The sequence below is a fragment of the Papilio machaon genome, chromosome 20 (assembly GCF_912999745.1).
Source record: "Papilio machaon chromosome 20, ilPapMach1.1, whole genome shotgun sequence".
In the NCBI taxonomy this organism is placed as follows: domain Eukaryota; kingdom Metazoa; phylum Arthropoda; class Insecta; order Lepidoptera; family Papilionidae; genus Papilio; species Papilio machaon.
The window spans coordinates 6,827,736-6,842,575 of record NC_060005.1 but is presented as its reverse complement, the minus strand read 5'-3'; the positions used below and the strand labels follow the sequence as shown (position 1 = coordinate 6,842,575).

The window sequence follows — 14,840 nt, the reverse complement described above, 5'->3', positions numbered from 1 at the left end:
TGAAGTATTTAAGCAGAAAGAAAGAACTGTCCCGTTAAACTGAACTTCCATAGCTATAGGAAGTTATTTAATGTAGACGGACGGCAGATAATAAATCTCAGCACATTTAATCTTGAAGAATTTGTTTTAATAATTCTCTTTCGCCAGATTAAGATTTTCTGTTGTCTGAAATTACTTTGCTACGAGAACGTTTCAAAATCTTATATAACAGTGATGTTGAGTTAAATTATTGTTACTTAATATTAGGTAATTATTGTTACTATATATCTAAATATTTACTAAATAACTATTCTTTTCCAAACTAAATAGACCAGATAACAATAGGAATTTTGAGAAAACAGAGTTTTATACAAGGTAGTTAATATAATTATGGAATGAATCTCAAGGATCAAATATTGACTTCGGTCCAAATCCATGCAAAGGTGATCAATTAGTATATAAGCAAAACACTATCATGTGAAGTAATATTTAGTAGATCATATGAAGTCGTGTGACTGCGACATCGTGTAAAAATATTATCGTATATTCTGCGGTATAATATCTGACCCTCGTCGGCCCCGCGATATTGGAATCGGGATACACAAACTTGATATATATTTAATTCAATGTTGCCCGATCTTAATAAGAGCTCACTTATTGCACGGAGTATTAACTCGACTTCATATTTACCAACATTGTAATAAATGAAAAAAACATCATAATCCACAATCCAATCAACATCAGAACAAACACAAAGAGTCTGGTATGTTAGAGGTATTTAGTTAGGAATTTTGATTGATCTTCTATGTTCATCATAATCAGCCTGTGTTCGTCCACTGCTAGACGTAGACCTCCCTTATCGATGGCCAAAATGCCCGGTTCTGTGTCGCCCGCATCCAGTGCACAGTGCGTCTCTATATTTATTGATGGAAAAAAATGGTTACGTAATTAACATTAATTTAAAATTTTCCAATATCTTTTGCAAAAAGGAAATGAAAACCATTAAAAGGGTTACAATAGGAATAAGCCAGCACGTTTGGAGATACATTTTATTGTAAGTGTAATATGTGCAAAGGGCCGGCGTGTGCAAACTGTCTGTGATCTAGGTCAACCCTTGTCACAGCTCGATACTATACTGATATTACACTCATACTATGATGTACAACAATGGCGTTAATCGAAAACCGTGACTTTGATGGCCCTTGTCCATTGCACTAATTCAGAGATAGTCATGCTTTTAAAATAGAGCATTAAAAACTTAAATGAGAATAAATTCTTCATTTTTTTCTTCTGTGTTTTTTTTAACTCATTTTGTTGTAATTCATGATGAGTTGCACCAGTTATATAAGTATAGTATAATACCCGCTCAAAAGTTTCCCAACAATGGCTCTTTAAAATTAATTGATAAAAAAAATTAACACAATTTTATATTACATTATATAGACGAGGAAAAAGTTGAGCTTCCGTTTAACTTCTTTGTAGTCAGCTAAAAGCACTACTCAAAAACAAAGTGTACGGGAAAAAAAGAAAAATAGCGTAGAGTAGAGAAGGCGTGACAGAGGGGGCTAGTGTTGCTCTTTTGACAGGCTCTCGTCCGTGTAATGCGTTTATTGTCTCCTGACACCCGGCAAAGAGAGCGAACAGGGGAGGGGACATTCAATTACACAGATCGATAGCAAGTTCATTGTCCAAAGAAAATAATGGCGGACAATACGGGTGACGGTGTACAATAGAACCTTTCTTATCTCTGTCTACCCTTATTATCTAAAAAGTCCTGAGACTGGTCATTATTTTGAAAATAAATAGGTATATATCTGCACATTCAAATTAGACATATATCTGCGCATTCAAATTCCTTTGTCGCGAGAACTCTTACGTCAACAATACTCGTTCTCTCGACTCAATATTGTTAGATGCTTTCATCTTATTGAATGAATAAATGATCCACTCTGCGCGTTAGTTGCTCTATGTCGGCAATGTACAAGCTACTTAGCTGTAATCAGATTATGAACGTTGCGCGGTTTAATTAATTGAGCATTGTGCCGCCTCGACTCCAGCGAAACCGTAAAATACCAATTTGTGAAATCACTTCAAGTCGCGGAGACTATGGCGGGAGGCGTTGGGCCGGAGGGGGAGGGGGAGGCGAGCACCACTCATTGTCTTATTAACGACTATTATTTGTCACAGTGTCCTCATTTCCACGATTTAAAAATGGCTACGAAATTTTTCATTTCAAACTTAATAAGCTGACAATAATGATCGCGTAGAGTTACTAGTTTAAAGCGATTTAAAATTTGCCGGTACGAATTTGCATTTTCGTATGTATAAAAGTAACAGACTAAAGACTTTATTTTTACCCAAGCTTCGGTTGAAAGATGATTATAAGTACTGTATTGAACTTGGTCGAGTTTGCAAGTGGATTTTTCTTTTTGTCCATTGCAAAAAATCTCTCAGAATCACCTCAGGATGTCATGAGACGACCACTTTATAATAAACTATCAGTAGATGTATTAAGGCTTGTATCTTTTAATAATATAAATTGTCCTTTGTTACTAAAACTTGTAAGAAAAATAAATTCCTCTTTATTTTCTATTATAAACACTGTTCTTGTAGTTTACTTAAAAAGTTTATTCTAAACTCGGACGTGGAGGATTCTCACAGAGATGTTTACACGCGAACAACATCCCCCGAGGTTCATCCATCAAAGGAAACCACAAGAAAAAAAAAACAAAGTGGATAACAGCAAGAGTTTCGTGTACACAATTGATTTATGGTGATACATCGAGTTTTTTTTTTTTAATATTTACATACTTTATGTTCACGTACGTATTTTTACCTGGCCATTTGTTAAGCAAACATTCGAATATGGATTTTTTAAAGAAGATAGTACTCACAATTTATATGATAAGGGAGTAGATAATGTTTTTTTACTACTGTAAATTAGTTATATTTCCTGTCCTGGTGGTGCAAAGTTTAAAAAAAAAGTTTTTCAACTTAGCTGTGACTAAGTGATATCTCTACATCAACTTACTCTGTGTTACATGAAAGAAATGTTCCACAAAAGAGATTATAAACTACCCACAGTTTTAATTGAATGTTGCAAGTAGACTGAAATTATCAGAAATGAATTCATTCATTTTTACGTTCAATTAGTTCCTTTAATGTAATTTAAAATAATTTACATTACTTTATCATAAGGATCAATTATTTAATAAAAAATCCTTTTGTTTAAGTTCAACAGAATTTAATTACAAATTTCGTCCCAAATATGTACATAATAAAAATAATAAACACAAATTGAACACATTTTAGTAAATCTCGACATTCAATGGATAGTATTATTTAGCAAAGGGCTTTTCTACGAAAAGGACGATAAATTAACGAGAACAGCGATATGTGTGAGCCCGGATTTGTTGTAATTACATAAGTTTTCTAGATAAAATTCCGCTGATTTATCTACACGTAAAATATTCCGATAAAATGAAATCAACATGATCTAAATTTAGCTTAAGTTTTTTAAACAAAACTCAAGAACTATGTTACATAATCTGCTAAAATTAAGTGCTACTATGTGATCTATTTACACAATCAAGTCAGGACATTGTTCAACAGATGTTACCGCATCCTCGAACTTTACTTTAAAACTTTTATACCTAACTTGTACCTTCAATAAAACTCTATCTAACATGCGTACGCCAACCTTCGCTATTCGGAGAGGCACCTCAAGAAGAAGAAAAACATGCGTATATTATATAGACATATCTTCAAATTACTGTTTCTATAATTATTTTTAAACATGGTTGATACTAAACAAATTCAATTAGTCTCATTTTTAATATTATGTAATACGTTCCCACTTTATATGTTATCAGCAGATCATATGAGAGCCTTCTATCACTACTTCCTCTACTGCGATATTCGTTTTATTCTAGTTTTTGTCTATACAAATGTCAGTGTAACATCTTTCGGCATCAAATAATACATGCAAACAGAACAAATTGAATTTGCAAGCAAAACATAACAGAGCTCCCGAACTGAGGGAATTGCAGACAATACTGTTACATCTAAACTTGCAAGTTTTGATTTACGACGTACATTGTATGGAGAACTAAATTGATACACGGAACATATGCTTCTGTATTCTGAAATTGTTTATCTTGAGTTTGTAGTTTATTTGACAGGTTTTATTTTATTAAATTATATAAATAAACATATACATTTTTAACTTTACATCATCGTTGTCAGTTCCCACACAATCCCACTAAGAAGCTCTGAGCCTGGTTTTAGTTGGTCAAGTCCCACATATCTTCTCCCCAGAAGGTAGGGCATCGTCCGAAAATTCACCTCTCTCGATACCAAAAAAAAGGATTATATTTAATATTGAAACGTACAAACGGCAAGTCATTCTGTGGCACAGCAACAAAGTGTACGAGTACGCCCGCACGCCACAGCTGTAGTGATATTGAGTGTAACAATGACAAGGGTCAGATATTGCACGTTTTGTCCTCCGATACCACATACAAAAATAAGTCCTACATTTGTAATATTAAATTTATACACGACTAACAGTAATGAACAAAATCATTTAATAAATATCTCAATAAAATTTACTAAAGGTCGATTAATCTAATATATAAAATTCTCGTGTCACAGTTTTCGTCACCGTACTCCTCCGAAACGGCTTGACCGATTCTCATGAAATTTTGTGAGCATATTCAGTAGGTCTGAGAATCGGCCAACATCTATTTTTCATTTTTTTTTAACTGCGCGCGGACGGAATTGCGGGCGACAGTTAGTTTGATAGAAATTTTAAAGATATTATTTATGTTTAATTAGGAACACATTATTTTTCCAGATATTCGAATGCAGGTAAATAACCACTCACATTCTGTTTACTAAAGTGAGTAAATAAATAACAGTTATGTTTTATACAAGAGTGTCGGCACTGGAATCACTGGCTAGCGCGTCCTCGCGCCTCATTGTATTGGATCTCCACTCAAACCTAATTATATTTGTGGACTTTTGATCGATCACTTAGTTGGCTCTTTGTGTTCCAAAATTTGTGGATTACATAGGGTACAATATGACATTCTAACTTCTTTAATATAAAAGGCTTTATTAATTAACAAACAGCGGTTTTTACTTATTCTACTAACAGACATTATTATTGTCTTATCTTCAGCCTAAAATAGGATACTTAATCAGTTTTTTTTTTTAATTAACTAGGTTTTGCGACCGACTTCGAAAAAATCTAGTAATAAATATAACCTATGTTACACAGTGGTAATGTAGCTTTCTTATAGCAAAAGAATTTTTGTAATCGGTCCAGTAGTTTTTGAGTTTATTCTTTACATACAAAAGTACAAATCTTTGAGAAGTATAGGCTTGATTTAAGTTAACGTTAAAAGTATTGTCGTTCGTAGAACATAGATTTTACACTAACGTCGTTCTCGTTTATCTCTACAGGCGTTCACATTCGACAGTGAGCAACCTTCACACAGTTTCCTTGCATGCTATACTCCTTGCTCTATAAATCCACCAAGAAATTGTTAGTCATAGATAAAGCGGCAAAACATTGATAACTCCGCCTCGATTGATCACCAATGAGTATAAATTCATCCATCCACAAAAGCTAAGGATATTTTCTTATCATTGGTTTTAAAACTTTAATGTTTATGTATTAACGCTTACTTTAGCTTGACGCTTCTTGAAAGGGGTTAGGCTTAAGCTGCGGCTTCTCTAAGCGAAGTTTGTTCGGAGTATTCACTGACTAATCCTTTTGATATCTCAATTTAAGACATTTGCCAGATACTTGGACTGTTTTAGTTTATAAACTTGCGCGTTTAACTTCATTACATCACGTTCTAATACAAAATATTTTACTGTAAATTACTGAAGTGTATTGATGTAGATCGAATAAATTAGATTTCAATTCTAAATATTTTTTGTGATCTTCCTGAAGTACAGTTTTCTTTTCCCACCACCCTCTTTTATTCCATACGTACTTCTGTTGTTTACATAAAAGCCATCATACATCGTACAGAGGAGTTTTTGCGAAATAACCAAGAGAAAACCTTTCGATTCGTTTCAATGGAACCGTAACTTATCTCGCAAGGCGGCACATAATTTGCGACCGCTATCGACACGCAGATAAAACCGTTCGATTCGGCGCGACTTTAATTCCGTTCCCCACGATGAATGCCACCTACCTCTCCCTTTCACACATGTGTTGAAAGAAAAGAACGGATCCTTGGCAAAGACAAAAGAGCCAAGTGTTGAAACGGAAAATAAAAAGCACAGCAATAAAAACCAATAAATTGCTTTCAGGTTAAATGGCAACCGTTTGCCGTCCTTATTCCGCGTTTATATTACATCTACGCTCGCCGTTTTGTTCTCTTTTCTTTCACAATCCTTTCAAAGCTACTGTATCAACCTAGCAATACCAGTATTGCTTCTTTTTCCGGTCAACGATCCACGTAACTAAAAGGATAATACAATTTGAACTAGTGAAGTAATACCAAACGGAAATGTTTTATATTCTTGACATAAATCAATACCCTTAAGCTTATAACATTAGAATCGTGGCAAGTCGTAACAAGATAAAGGCATCAATCATCAAAACACAGGATTTAACGCAGCAAGTTAAACAATAAAGTGTGAAATAGGAAAGGTCTCGGAGCGATCTCGACTCAGTTACATTTTATCGCAGTTGTTTTATGAAAGGGAGACGCGCCGCGGCGACGACGCCGACGGCCCGCAGCGCACAGCCTTTCTCTCAGATATTGTATTTTTAGCGAATATCTTCTTTGCCTAAAAAATTGTTTGTAGGTCACGTTATAGGCCTCCATATTTTATTTTCATTTCATCAATACTATGCATGCAATCTAAGCATTGTTTTTTTTTAATTTTATGAACGTTTATATAGAGTGAATGTATTTGAATATCGGAAGATATAGAATCCGAAGTAGGTAGGCTTTGAATACCGACACTCAATCAGTCGCTCGTAACTCGTAGCAGTCGCTCGTAGCGCCCGAGCCCATATCTCCCGATACCGCAGGTGTCTTGCCTCAGCCTGGCTCACGCTGCTCAGATTAAATGCCAAACCCGGCCGCATATTACACCGTATCGTAACAGATCAACTTAGCAGGTAAAAAAAGTATTATAGTAATCTGCGAATACGAAATTATTGGTTATAAGGTAGAATATTATCAAAACACTGCTAGTATTAATCACGAAAAAACCACACAAAAAGCATTTTCGTGGCATACTATCTAGGCCAAAAGTTGTCATATACTACTTTACACTTTTTCACTGCATTTAGTGTTAAGTGTTTATAAATACTAGCTAACGCCCGCCACTCCGATCGCGCGGAATTTAAAAAAAATAATAAGTAGCCAACGTTTTCTTCCAAAACTATGTTCCACATCTACATATGTCAAATTTTAGCGGTTCTGGAGATACCTTGTAACCATCATCATCCATCCATAGATCTTAACATTCATATTTATAATATTACTTACACTACTTTCTACAAATACTTCAAAGAAAAGAGTGTACACCTCCCTTAAAGGTAGGCAACGCATCTGCGGTTTCTCTGGCGTTGCGGATGTCCATGGGTGTCGGATGAAATAATTTTAGGCGATCCGTTGCTCGTCTTCTCCTATAAAAAGAAAATAAAAAAAAAATAATGTGAATCAGCTTTTGTGTATTATAAAATATGCACACGCCAATGAAACACAAGAAATGACAACAAAATAACTCCTATGAAAAGATAATATCTAAATCTCGTTCTTGAAACATAATTCTTGCTCAATCTACATGCAACGTGATTGAGCAAGACAGCAGACTCGTCCACGATTTCTGTGTCGCAGCTGCCAAGCCGCTGTTTAAACAACATTTATTGGAAGTCGTAACATCGCCAAGAGGTTCGAGAAGCAAATACATATCTTCCGTTACCTCAGACGTCTCACATTAAACTTCTGGCTCAGTTACACCGGCAAAGATTAAATGTTCAATAATGCTGCGTGTTACACCGTTAGGTAACTACAATAAACTAATTGTAAATCAATTTATATATACTGTAGAATACATTGTCACCGTATGGTGTTTCAGCAATCTTACTAATATTATACGAGTAAGTGTGAAAATCTGGGTGTAAGGACCGATGGATATTTGTTAGCAGATAACTCCAGAACGGATCAACGGATCTCGATGAATTTTAGCACAGATGTAGAACTTAGTCTGGATCAACACATACTCAGTAAGCTTGTTTTATACCGACAGCAGCAACATTGATAGATCTTATTGAACATGTAATCAGTTTTAAGACATATCATTGGCCGACACAGTACGAATGGAACATTGCGCAACTCCACGGTGTGAATGAAGTCGCCTAATCCGAACTTACGAAGACAAAGCTGTGTCGTTCCTTCTTGTTTCATCAGTCGTCGTCCAGGTGAGCCTTTATCTGATACTTGATTAAATATTATTTATAATAAAGTAATTTAATATTATATTAATTCTTGAATGTTTCCTTTCACTACTACTAAAAAAGTTATTCTAAAATAGTAAAACAGTATTGCGTTGTATATTGGTGGAACGCACAAGTTATAGCAGGGCGACGACACCACCTGAATTGGTTTTTTAAATTGCGTCAGGAAAATTAAAAAAAAAAAGAAAAAATCCGTTCAAAAAGCCATTTTTGAACGGATTTTATACTCTTTTTAATAGAGCGCCAGCTCTGTGAATTTTACTTTAGACTACTTTCGTATTATACAAATAAAAATTATGTCTCATTTCAATTGAAAGTCTTTCATGGCGGTTATTACGCTATTTGATATTTTCATCAGAATTTTTATTATTACGTTAAAATTGTGAGATAAAATAATCTGTGGACATAACACAATATTTGTGACAATCGCCATCGTATCTTCATCGAGAAAATTTGTATCATATTTAGTAAATAAAATATAATTTGAATGAAAAGTATATGACTTAAGAAACAAATCATTTTCAAAGTAAACGCTGAACATCTAGTTCGTATTATTAAATTAAAATAAACACATAATTTGACTTTTTTCACGAGTTGTTCAAATTAATTTGGTGACACAAAGTCTCGAACGTTGCCGTTTAGGTAATTCCCCTGAATATTAATACGATAATGGAATCGTCGAGATCTTCACGAGATAAAAATTCAATCTGCAAATTACAGCTCTTTGAAATTTAAATTCGTATTCCCACCAAAGAGTTTCCTTTTCCAACAAATTAATATTTTAAGTAAGTGATGTGCGGTACGGTTAATATTATGAAACGGTTCGCGTATAAAAATTATTTGTAATGATTATTATCGGCTCATTGTGTGGTAATAAATATTGTCAAATTGATGAAAATAATTTTATAACAATTCTTGGTGCCATTTTAGCTAAGCTTAAAGCTTGAATCAGTAGTGGAAGATCGTACTTCGTTAAGGCGAGCTTCCACTATCGTTGCATATCTACCTTTCTACTTGAAAGAAAAAAAGAGAAACAATAATTTTTGTATACAGGTGTTATCACAGATAATATTTACGGTAAAAGCGATACCGGTATTGTGTAGGGCAGTGACAGTTGTCAAAGGGCATTTATTAGGGCGACGTATCTGTCCCGAGGTGGTTATCTCGGACCAGAGTTACACAAAGCACCATTCAACTGTGGCAACCCATAGGGTGCTCTGTCGGTAACTTTGTTCCAAAATATTTTAATCTTGTAAATAAAAAACGAGAACATTTGTAAGGATGGACATAATATTTGAAGAGTATGGAAGCCGGGGTCCTAATTTATTCTTGACCATATTTTAATAAAGGCTAATTAGAAAAGGACAGGATAGAAGTATCCTTAATTTATGTTATAAACTACGTTAACGAGCTATTGCGCGGTTAAAATTGTCCGTTAAAAATACGAACAGGTGCGCGATCATGTGATGAACGATTTTCAACCTTGTGAAATTATGATACGGTAGTTTCCAGTTATACCATCAAGAGCACCTTTTAACAATTTATAATGTTTCAACTGTTCCAACTTTTTAAGCACTTTGAGAAATTTCGTAGCTTTCCTACGTCATTAAGGCGGCGGCGGCGCCGTTCTAAAAATGAACTCGTTCTGTAGCTCTGTACAGTTGGAATTATTTGCTCCCTTTGGCTTTATGTTAACTAACAAACTTTGTAAAGTTAAAATTTAACTAAATATGTTTTTCTTAAAACAACTTCCTAAGAAACGAGTAAATTCCAACTACAATAAAAAGAGGTTTCCACTATTAAAATACTCTTAACCTTTCTTATAAAGGTTTCAAGTACATTAGAGGACATACTGAAGTGATTTCAGTAGATTTTTAATCGTATCAATAAAATAAAAAAGTATCGACAGCCTCAATGGGCCTAGCACGAACATTTGTGACAATCGTCTTTGTATCGTTGTCTTCAATTATGTCAAAATTAGTATGAGATTTTTGATGTACTTTACGCCCGATACGAGGCAACGCAACACAAATTTTGTCGAAGACGATACGATGGTGATTGTCATATATTCGTGCTAGGCCCACTGTAATCTATGAAACGGTTTACCAACGATTTCAAAATTCTGGTATTTTACACCACTTTTTAATGTATGCAAAGGAATTAGTTCTATATGTTTCCGCAATAATTAATTCATATTTAGTTTAATAACTTTCACCAAATTTTTAAACTTAAATCAAATTTGAATATATATTTGCAAAGTTATTTTAATTCATCAAAATAATTACTTTTGCACACATGTATTTGATAAAAGTTTATCTTTCCATTACTGAAAATCCATCCATTTCAAACTGCAGATAATATTTATATCTGGAGCATTTATCTATCAACAAATAAGTTGAGATATTCCGTTTGCAACCAGGAATTATTGCAAATTAGAATATATTAATCATATCAGTAATATCAGATTATTTAAAGTTAAAAATACATATTAATACATGCGTAAAAACATTGCACACAAACGAGCATTTCTTTCATCAACGTCATCATCTGGCGACTGAAGGCTGAAGTCTAGCGATTGGCGGCTGGCGGCTCACGACTGGCGCACAGCCAATAAGTTTGTGAAAAATTATAACAGGGAGTGGCGCTAGCATCGCAGCGGCAACTTGTTCAACTACTGCCAAGTTATTTGGCTTCGAATTCATGCTTTTTATTGCGTGTCGAAGTTTTGATAAATTGCTTGTTAAATGTTTTTCAGTTAAATGTACGAGACTAATTAGTGAAGTTTACAGCAGTTTGTGATTATTAAGCTCTCTGATTTGTGACGAACTTTATTGAGTTAACGTGTTGTTTCTTCTGTTTAGCAGGAAAATTATAAAACGTCTAGTATAATCCTAGAAACTAGGGTAGAGATGTTTCTATGAAATTAAAATTAAAATCTTCCATATTATCTTAACTTCTAAACACTTAATTATGATAATACGGTGGTGGTTATAAACGACGGGTGAAGTCAGATCGTGAAGCCGGTACGAACTCCAACCTAATTCCGGCCAAATTTGTTAGCCTCACACACTAAAACTGCCAAATTTCATATTTGTTATCTCGTAGTTTGAACATATCGGGCGCTCGATCTCCGGCCGTGGCGGGCTGGCGGGTATAACGGGCTGGCGGCGGAGGCACGGGCACTCTCTAATTCCCGAATATAATGGGATACCGCAATCGGGTTACCGGGACCTGACGGCTCCGCGCCAAACAATAGCCTGCAGATATTTGTAAGCTCCGAGCTCAATGCTGGAATTTTGAATTACGTTCGAGTATTGTCAGTCCTTTTAATGTCATTCGAGCAAATACACTAAACAAGACAGATACGAAATCAAAGGTAGACGCGTAGATCTATATCTCGTTATCTACTTTGTCATTGGGAATAATTTCCGACATGTTTAGATAATAATCCTTGTTGACTTATTCGTAATAACAGGAATGAAATATATAAAATTTTAATTTGACTTGCATTTAACTGAAAATATTTAAGCTGAACATATTCACATGATTAGAGTATAATAAAACGGTTCAGAACTGTAACAAATCGTTTATATAAAATTCATCAGAACCATTCCTTATCCGGGATAGAGATAAACTAAACGGCCACTAAACTCACTATCAGTGGCCGGCTTATTTAAAGCGAGCGGCAACAACACAAACAAGTCCTCGGAATAGTTCAAGATTATGTTAAATGGGGCCGAGCGGCGCGAGCGAGCTACCTCTTATAAAACATTGCGGCTCTACACTCCGCAGCGGCCACAGAGCAGCAATGTCAGCGGGACAACAACGCTAATTATATTCATAACCTATTTCAACTAATTTTCAAAGTTATATTGAACTAAAGATACCTACGCGTTTAGTTTTAAATATGAAGTCTAGAGGTTAAGGAGGTTAAAGAATAGAGACAGTCTACTTTCTTAATAATCTTTACTCAAAAGAATTAAATATAATAAAATACGTCAAAGATTATACGACCAACCTCAAGACCTCATATAGAAAGCTGACATAGAGAACAACAATTTAGTCAATAGACGATGTGCAGAACTTAATGCAAATCATAGTGTATATATTCTTTGTATTTCAGACTGTGTGCAGGCTAAGGCAGCGCGGGCGGCGGATGGATCTGGTGCTGTCCGGCAAAGCCTCATGCGATTGTTATTGCCAGCCGGCCGGCGCCATGCCGAGCCTTCTCTACTTTATGTACACGTTATATACCATCTTTTCCCACTTCCTGACACTTTACGAACACATAGCTTGTAGGTATGTAATAAAACAAATTTTCGTGCATCCATTTAAAACGTGACTTCGAACGACTTGAATTTACTAAATCTTTTGATACAGGTGACTACTGTTATTTTATAAAAATAGTTAGGAAACCAAACATAGGACTTTAATAAATAAACATAGTTCTTTACTTCTGTTATATAAAGTACAAACAAAAACGACGGTACATTTTAATAGACGACAAATAAAAGACATCACACGAAACAGTTACTTTTTACCAGCTAACTTTTTCTTGAGCGAGAGCGGCATCTCGGCCGGCGGCGGACGCGGCATACCCGTGTACACCTTGAAGCCGTCATAGATGAACCACTGCAGGCCGGTGAGTGTGCCGATCATGACGATGCGCGCTACTAGGCCGCGCCAGATGCCGAAGAAGCCGAGCTCGGCCACCAGACCACCGATGGAGGCGCCCGGCTCTTTGTTCAGCTTGGAAACGAGCGTATCGGCGGGGTGCGACACAATAGCGCACAACACGCCTGCGATGTAGCCCGCGGTGAAAGTTACCACCAGCTGTTCCTCCTTAGTGCACTGGCTGCGCGGCTTCGGTACAAAGTGCTCGTACAGCAGCTCGATCGTCTTCTCGAATGACGAGAACTTCATCATCGTGTAAGGAATCTGGCGCGCCCACAGCGGCACCAGACCCTTATAAAATACGCCCATGCCCTCTGTTGACATCATATGCGGCATGGCCACGCGCATCTTGGACGTGTAGCCCGGTGTCGTCTGGATGCGCACCTTAGTCGCCTCGAAGGGCGACAGGAACACGTCCGCGCAGAACTCCGCGGAAGCGGAGGCGGCGAGATAGAGGTAGGTGCGATAGAGGTACGCGTTCTCCTCACCCGTCAGGTTCGCAAACGCGTATTTGAAGTACTCGTATCCGGCGAACTTGACGCCGCCCTGCATCGAGTATCCGATGAGCGTAGGTGCCCAGCCCTTGACGATGTTAGCGAGGCCGCCCTCACGCAACGACACGCCGAAGCCGCGGAAGATCGACTTGTACTTGGCCGGGTCGACTTGTAGCCGGCACTTTACGAGGTCGAGCGGCGTGACCAGCGTGTGCGTGGAGCCGCACGCCACGGCGCCTCCGGCCATACACAGCAGGAAGAACTTGTTGCTGTACATCTCGCACGAGAACTCCTCCTTCTTACCGGCCATCGCACGCGACTCTTGCCTCGCTCAACAACCGATACTCCATCTACCCTTGCGGGTCTCTTCTTCCGATTCTGTTTATTTTCAAAATCTAATCACTACTAAGTTATCATTTGTGACATGTTGACAGCGGCATCTGCCAGAGATTATTTTCTTTTTCTTCTTGTATAGTATGCCATATACATGTAGGTGGCCTTTTTCATTTAACACATATACTATTGACGCTTTGTACTGGATTTTTCACTTTAAAAAAATACTTGTTATTACTGTATGTACAAATAAATCGATACAATCGCAGAGGTGTATTGTTTTCTTGTATTTAAGTATTTATCTGTCGTGCACCTTTTTCATAATCACGAACTCAATAAATGTTCATTAGTAAACTCCAAAACTATGTCGAGCCGAGCTTAAGTTACGCTTTGGTGGTATCGAGATAGAAGGTAATCCGTAACAAACACAGGATTGGCAGCTATTATTCACCTTTAAGTATATATAAATAAAACAGCAAAATTATTATATTATAAATTTATTAACATCATAGTCGACGGCGGCTTAAGTAACTAAGTTAAACAATATAACTTACAAAACCTCAGTTATATTAATCTGTATACACATATTTACATAACCTCCTTCTTTTTGAAGTCGGCTAAAAATAAACTCTATTGCATTGCGAGTCCCATCCGTTTTAAAACTCAAAGAAGCGTTAGAATTTGTAAAAGTAAATAAAAAAAATAAGTAGACGTCAGTGTCTATAGCAGTGTTGTAAATAATAATAAATAAATTGCCTTATCCCTAAGTATTATGCGTCTCTATTCACTGGCACTACAATATGGCAACGTACGAACTAAACAAGATTTTAATCCTTAAAATGTACTATATTTTTAAGATCTTTACAACA

General features: G+C 36.2%; 1 protein-coding gene across 1 annotated transcript; it reads right to left on the bottom strand.

The window, feature by feature from the left end:
- Positions 1–13,000: 13,000 nt before the first annotated feature.
- Positions 13,001–14,027, bottom strand: LOC106711508 (phosphate carrier protein, mitochondrial). The gene has a single exon (XM_014503829.2). It carries the CDS (start codon positions 13,946–13,948, stop codon positions 13,001–13,003), a length of 948 nt encoding a protein of 315 aa, XP_014359315.1. The 5' UTR covers positions 13,949–14,027.
- Positions 14,028–14,840: the final 813 nt, after the last annotated feature.

Bases quoted from the DNA above. Each gene is read 5' to 3' on its own strand.
- LOC106711508 (XM_014503829.2), bottom strand. From the start codon at position 13,948: ATGGCCGGTAAGAAGGAGGAGTTCTCGTGCGAGATGTACAGCAACAAG.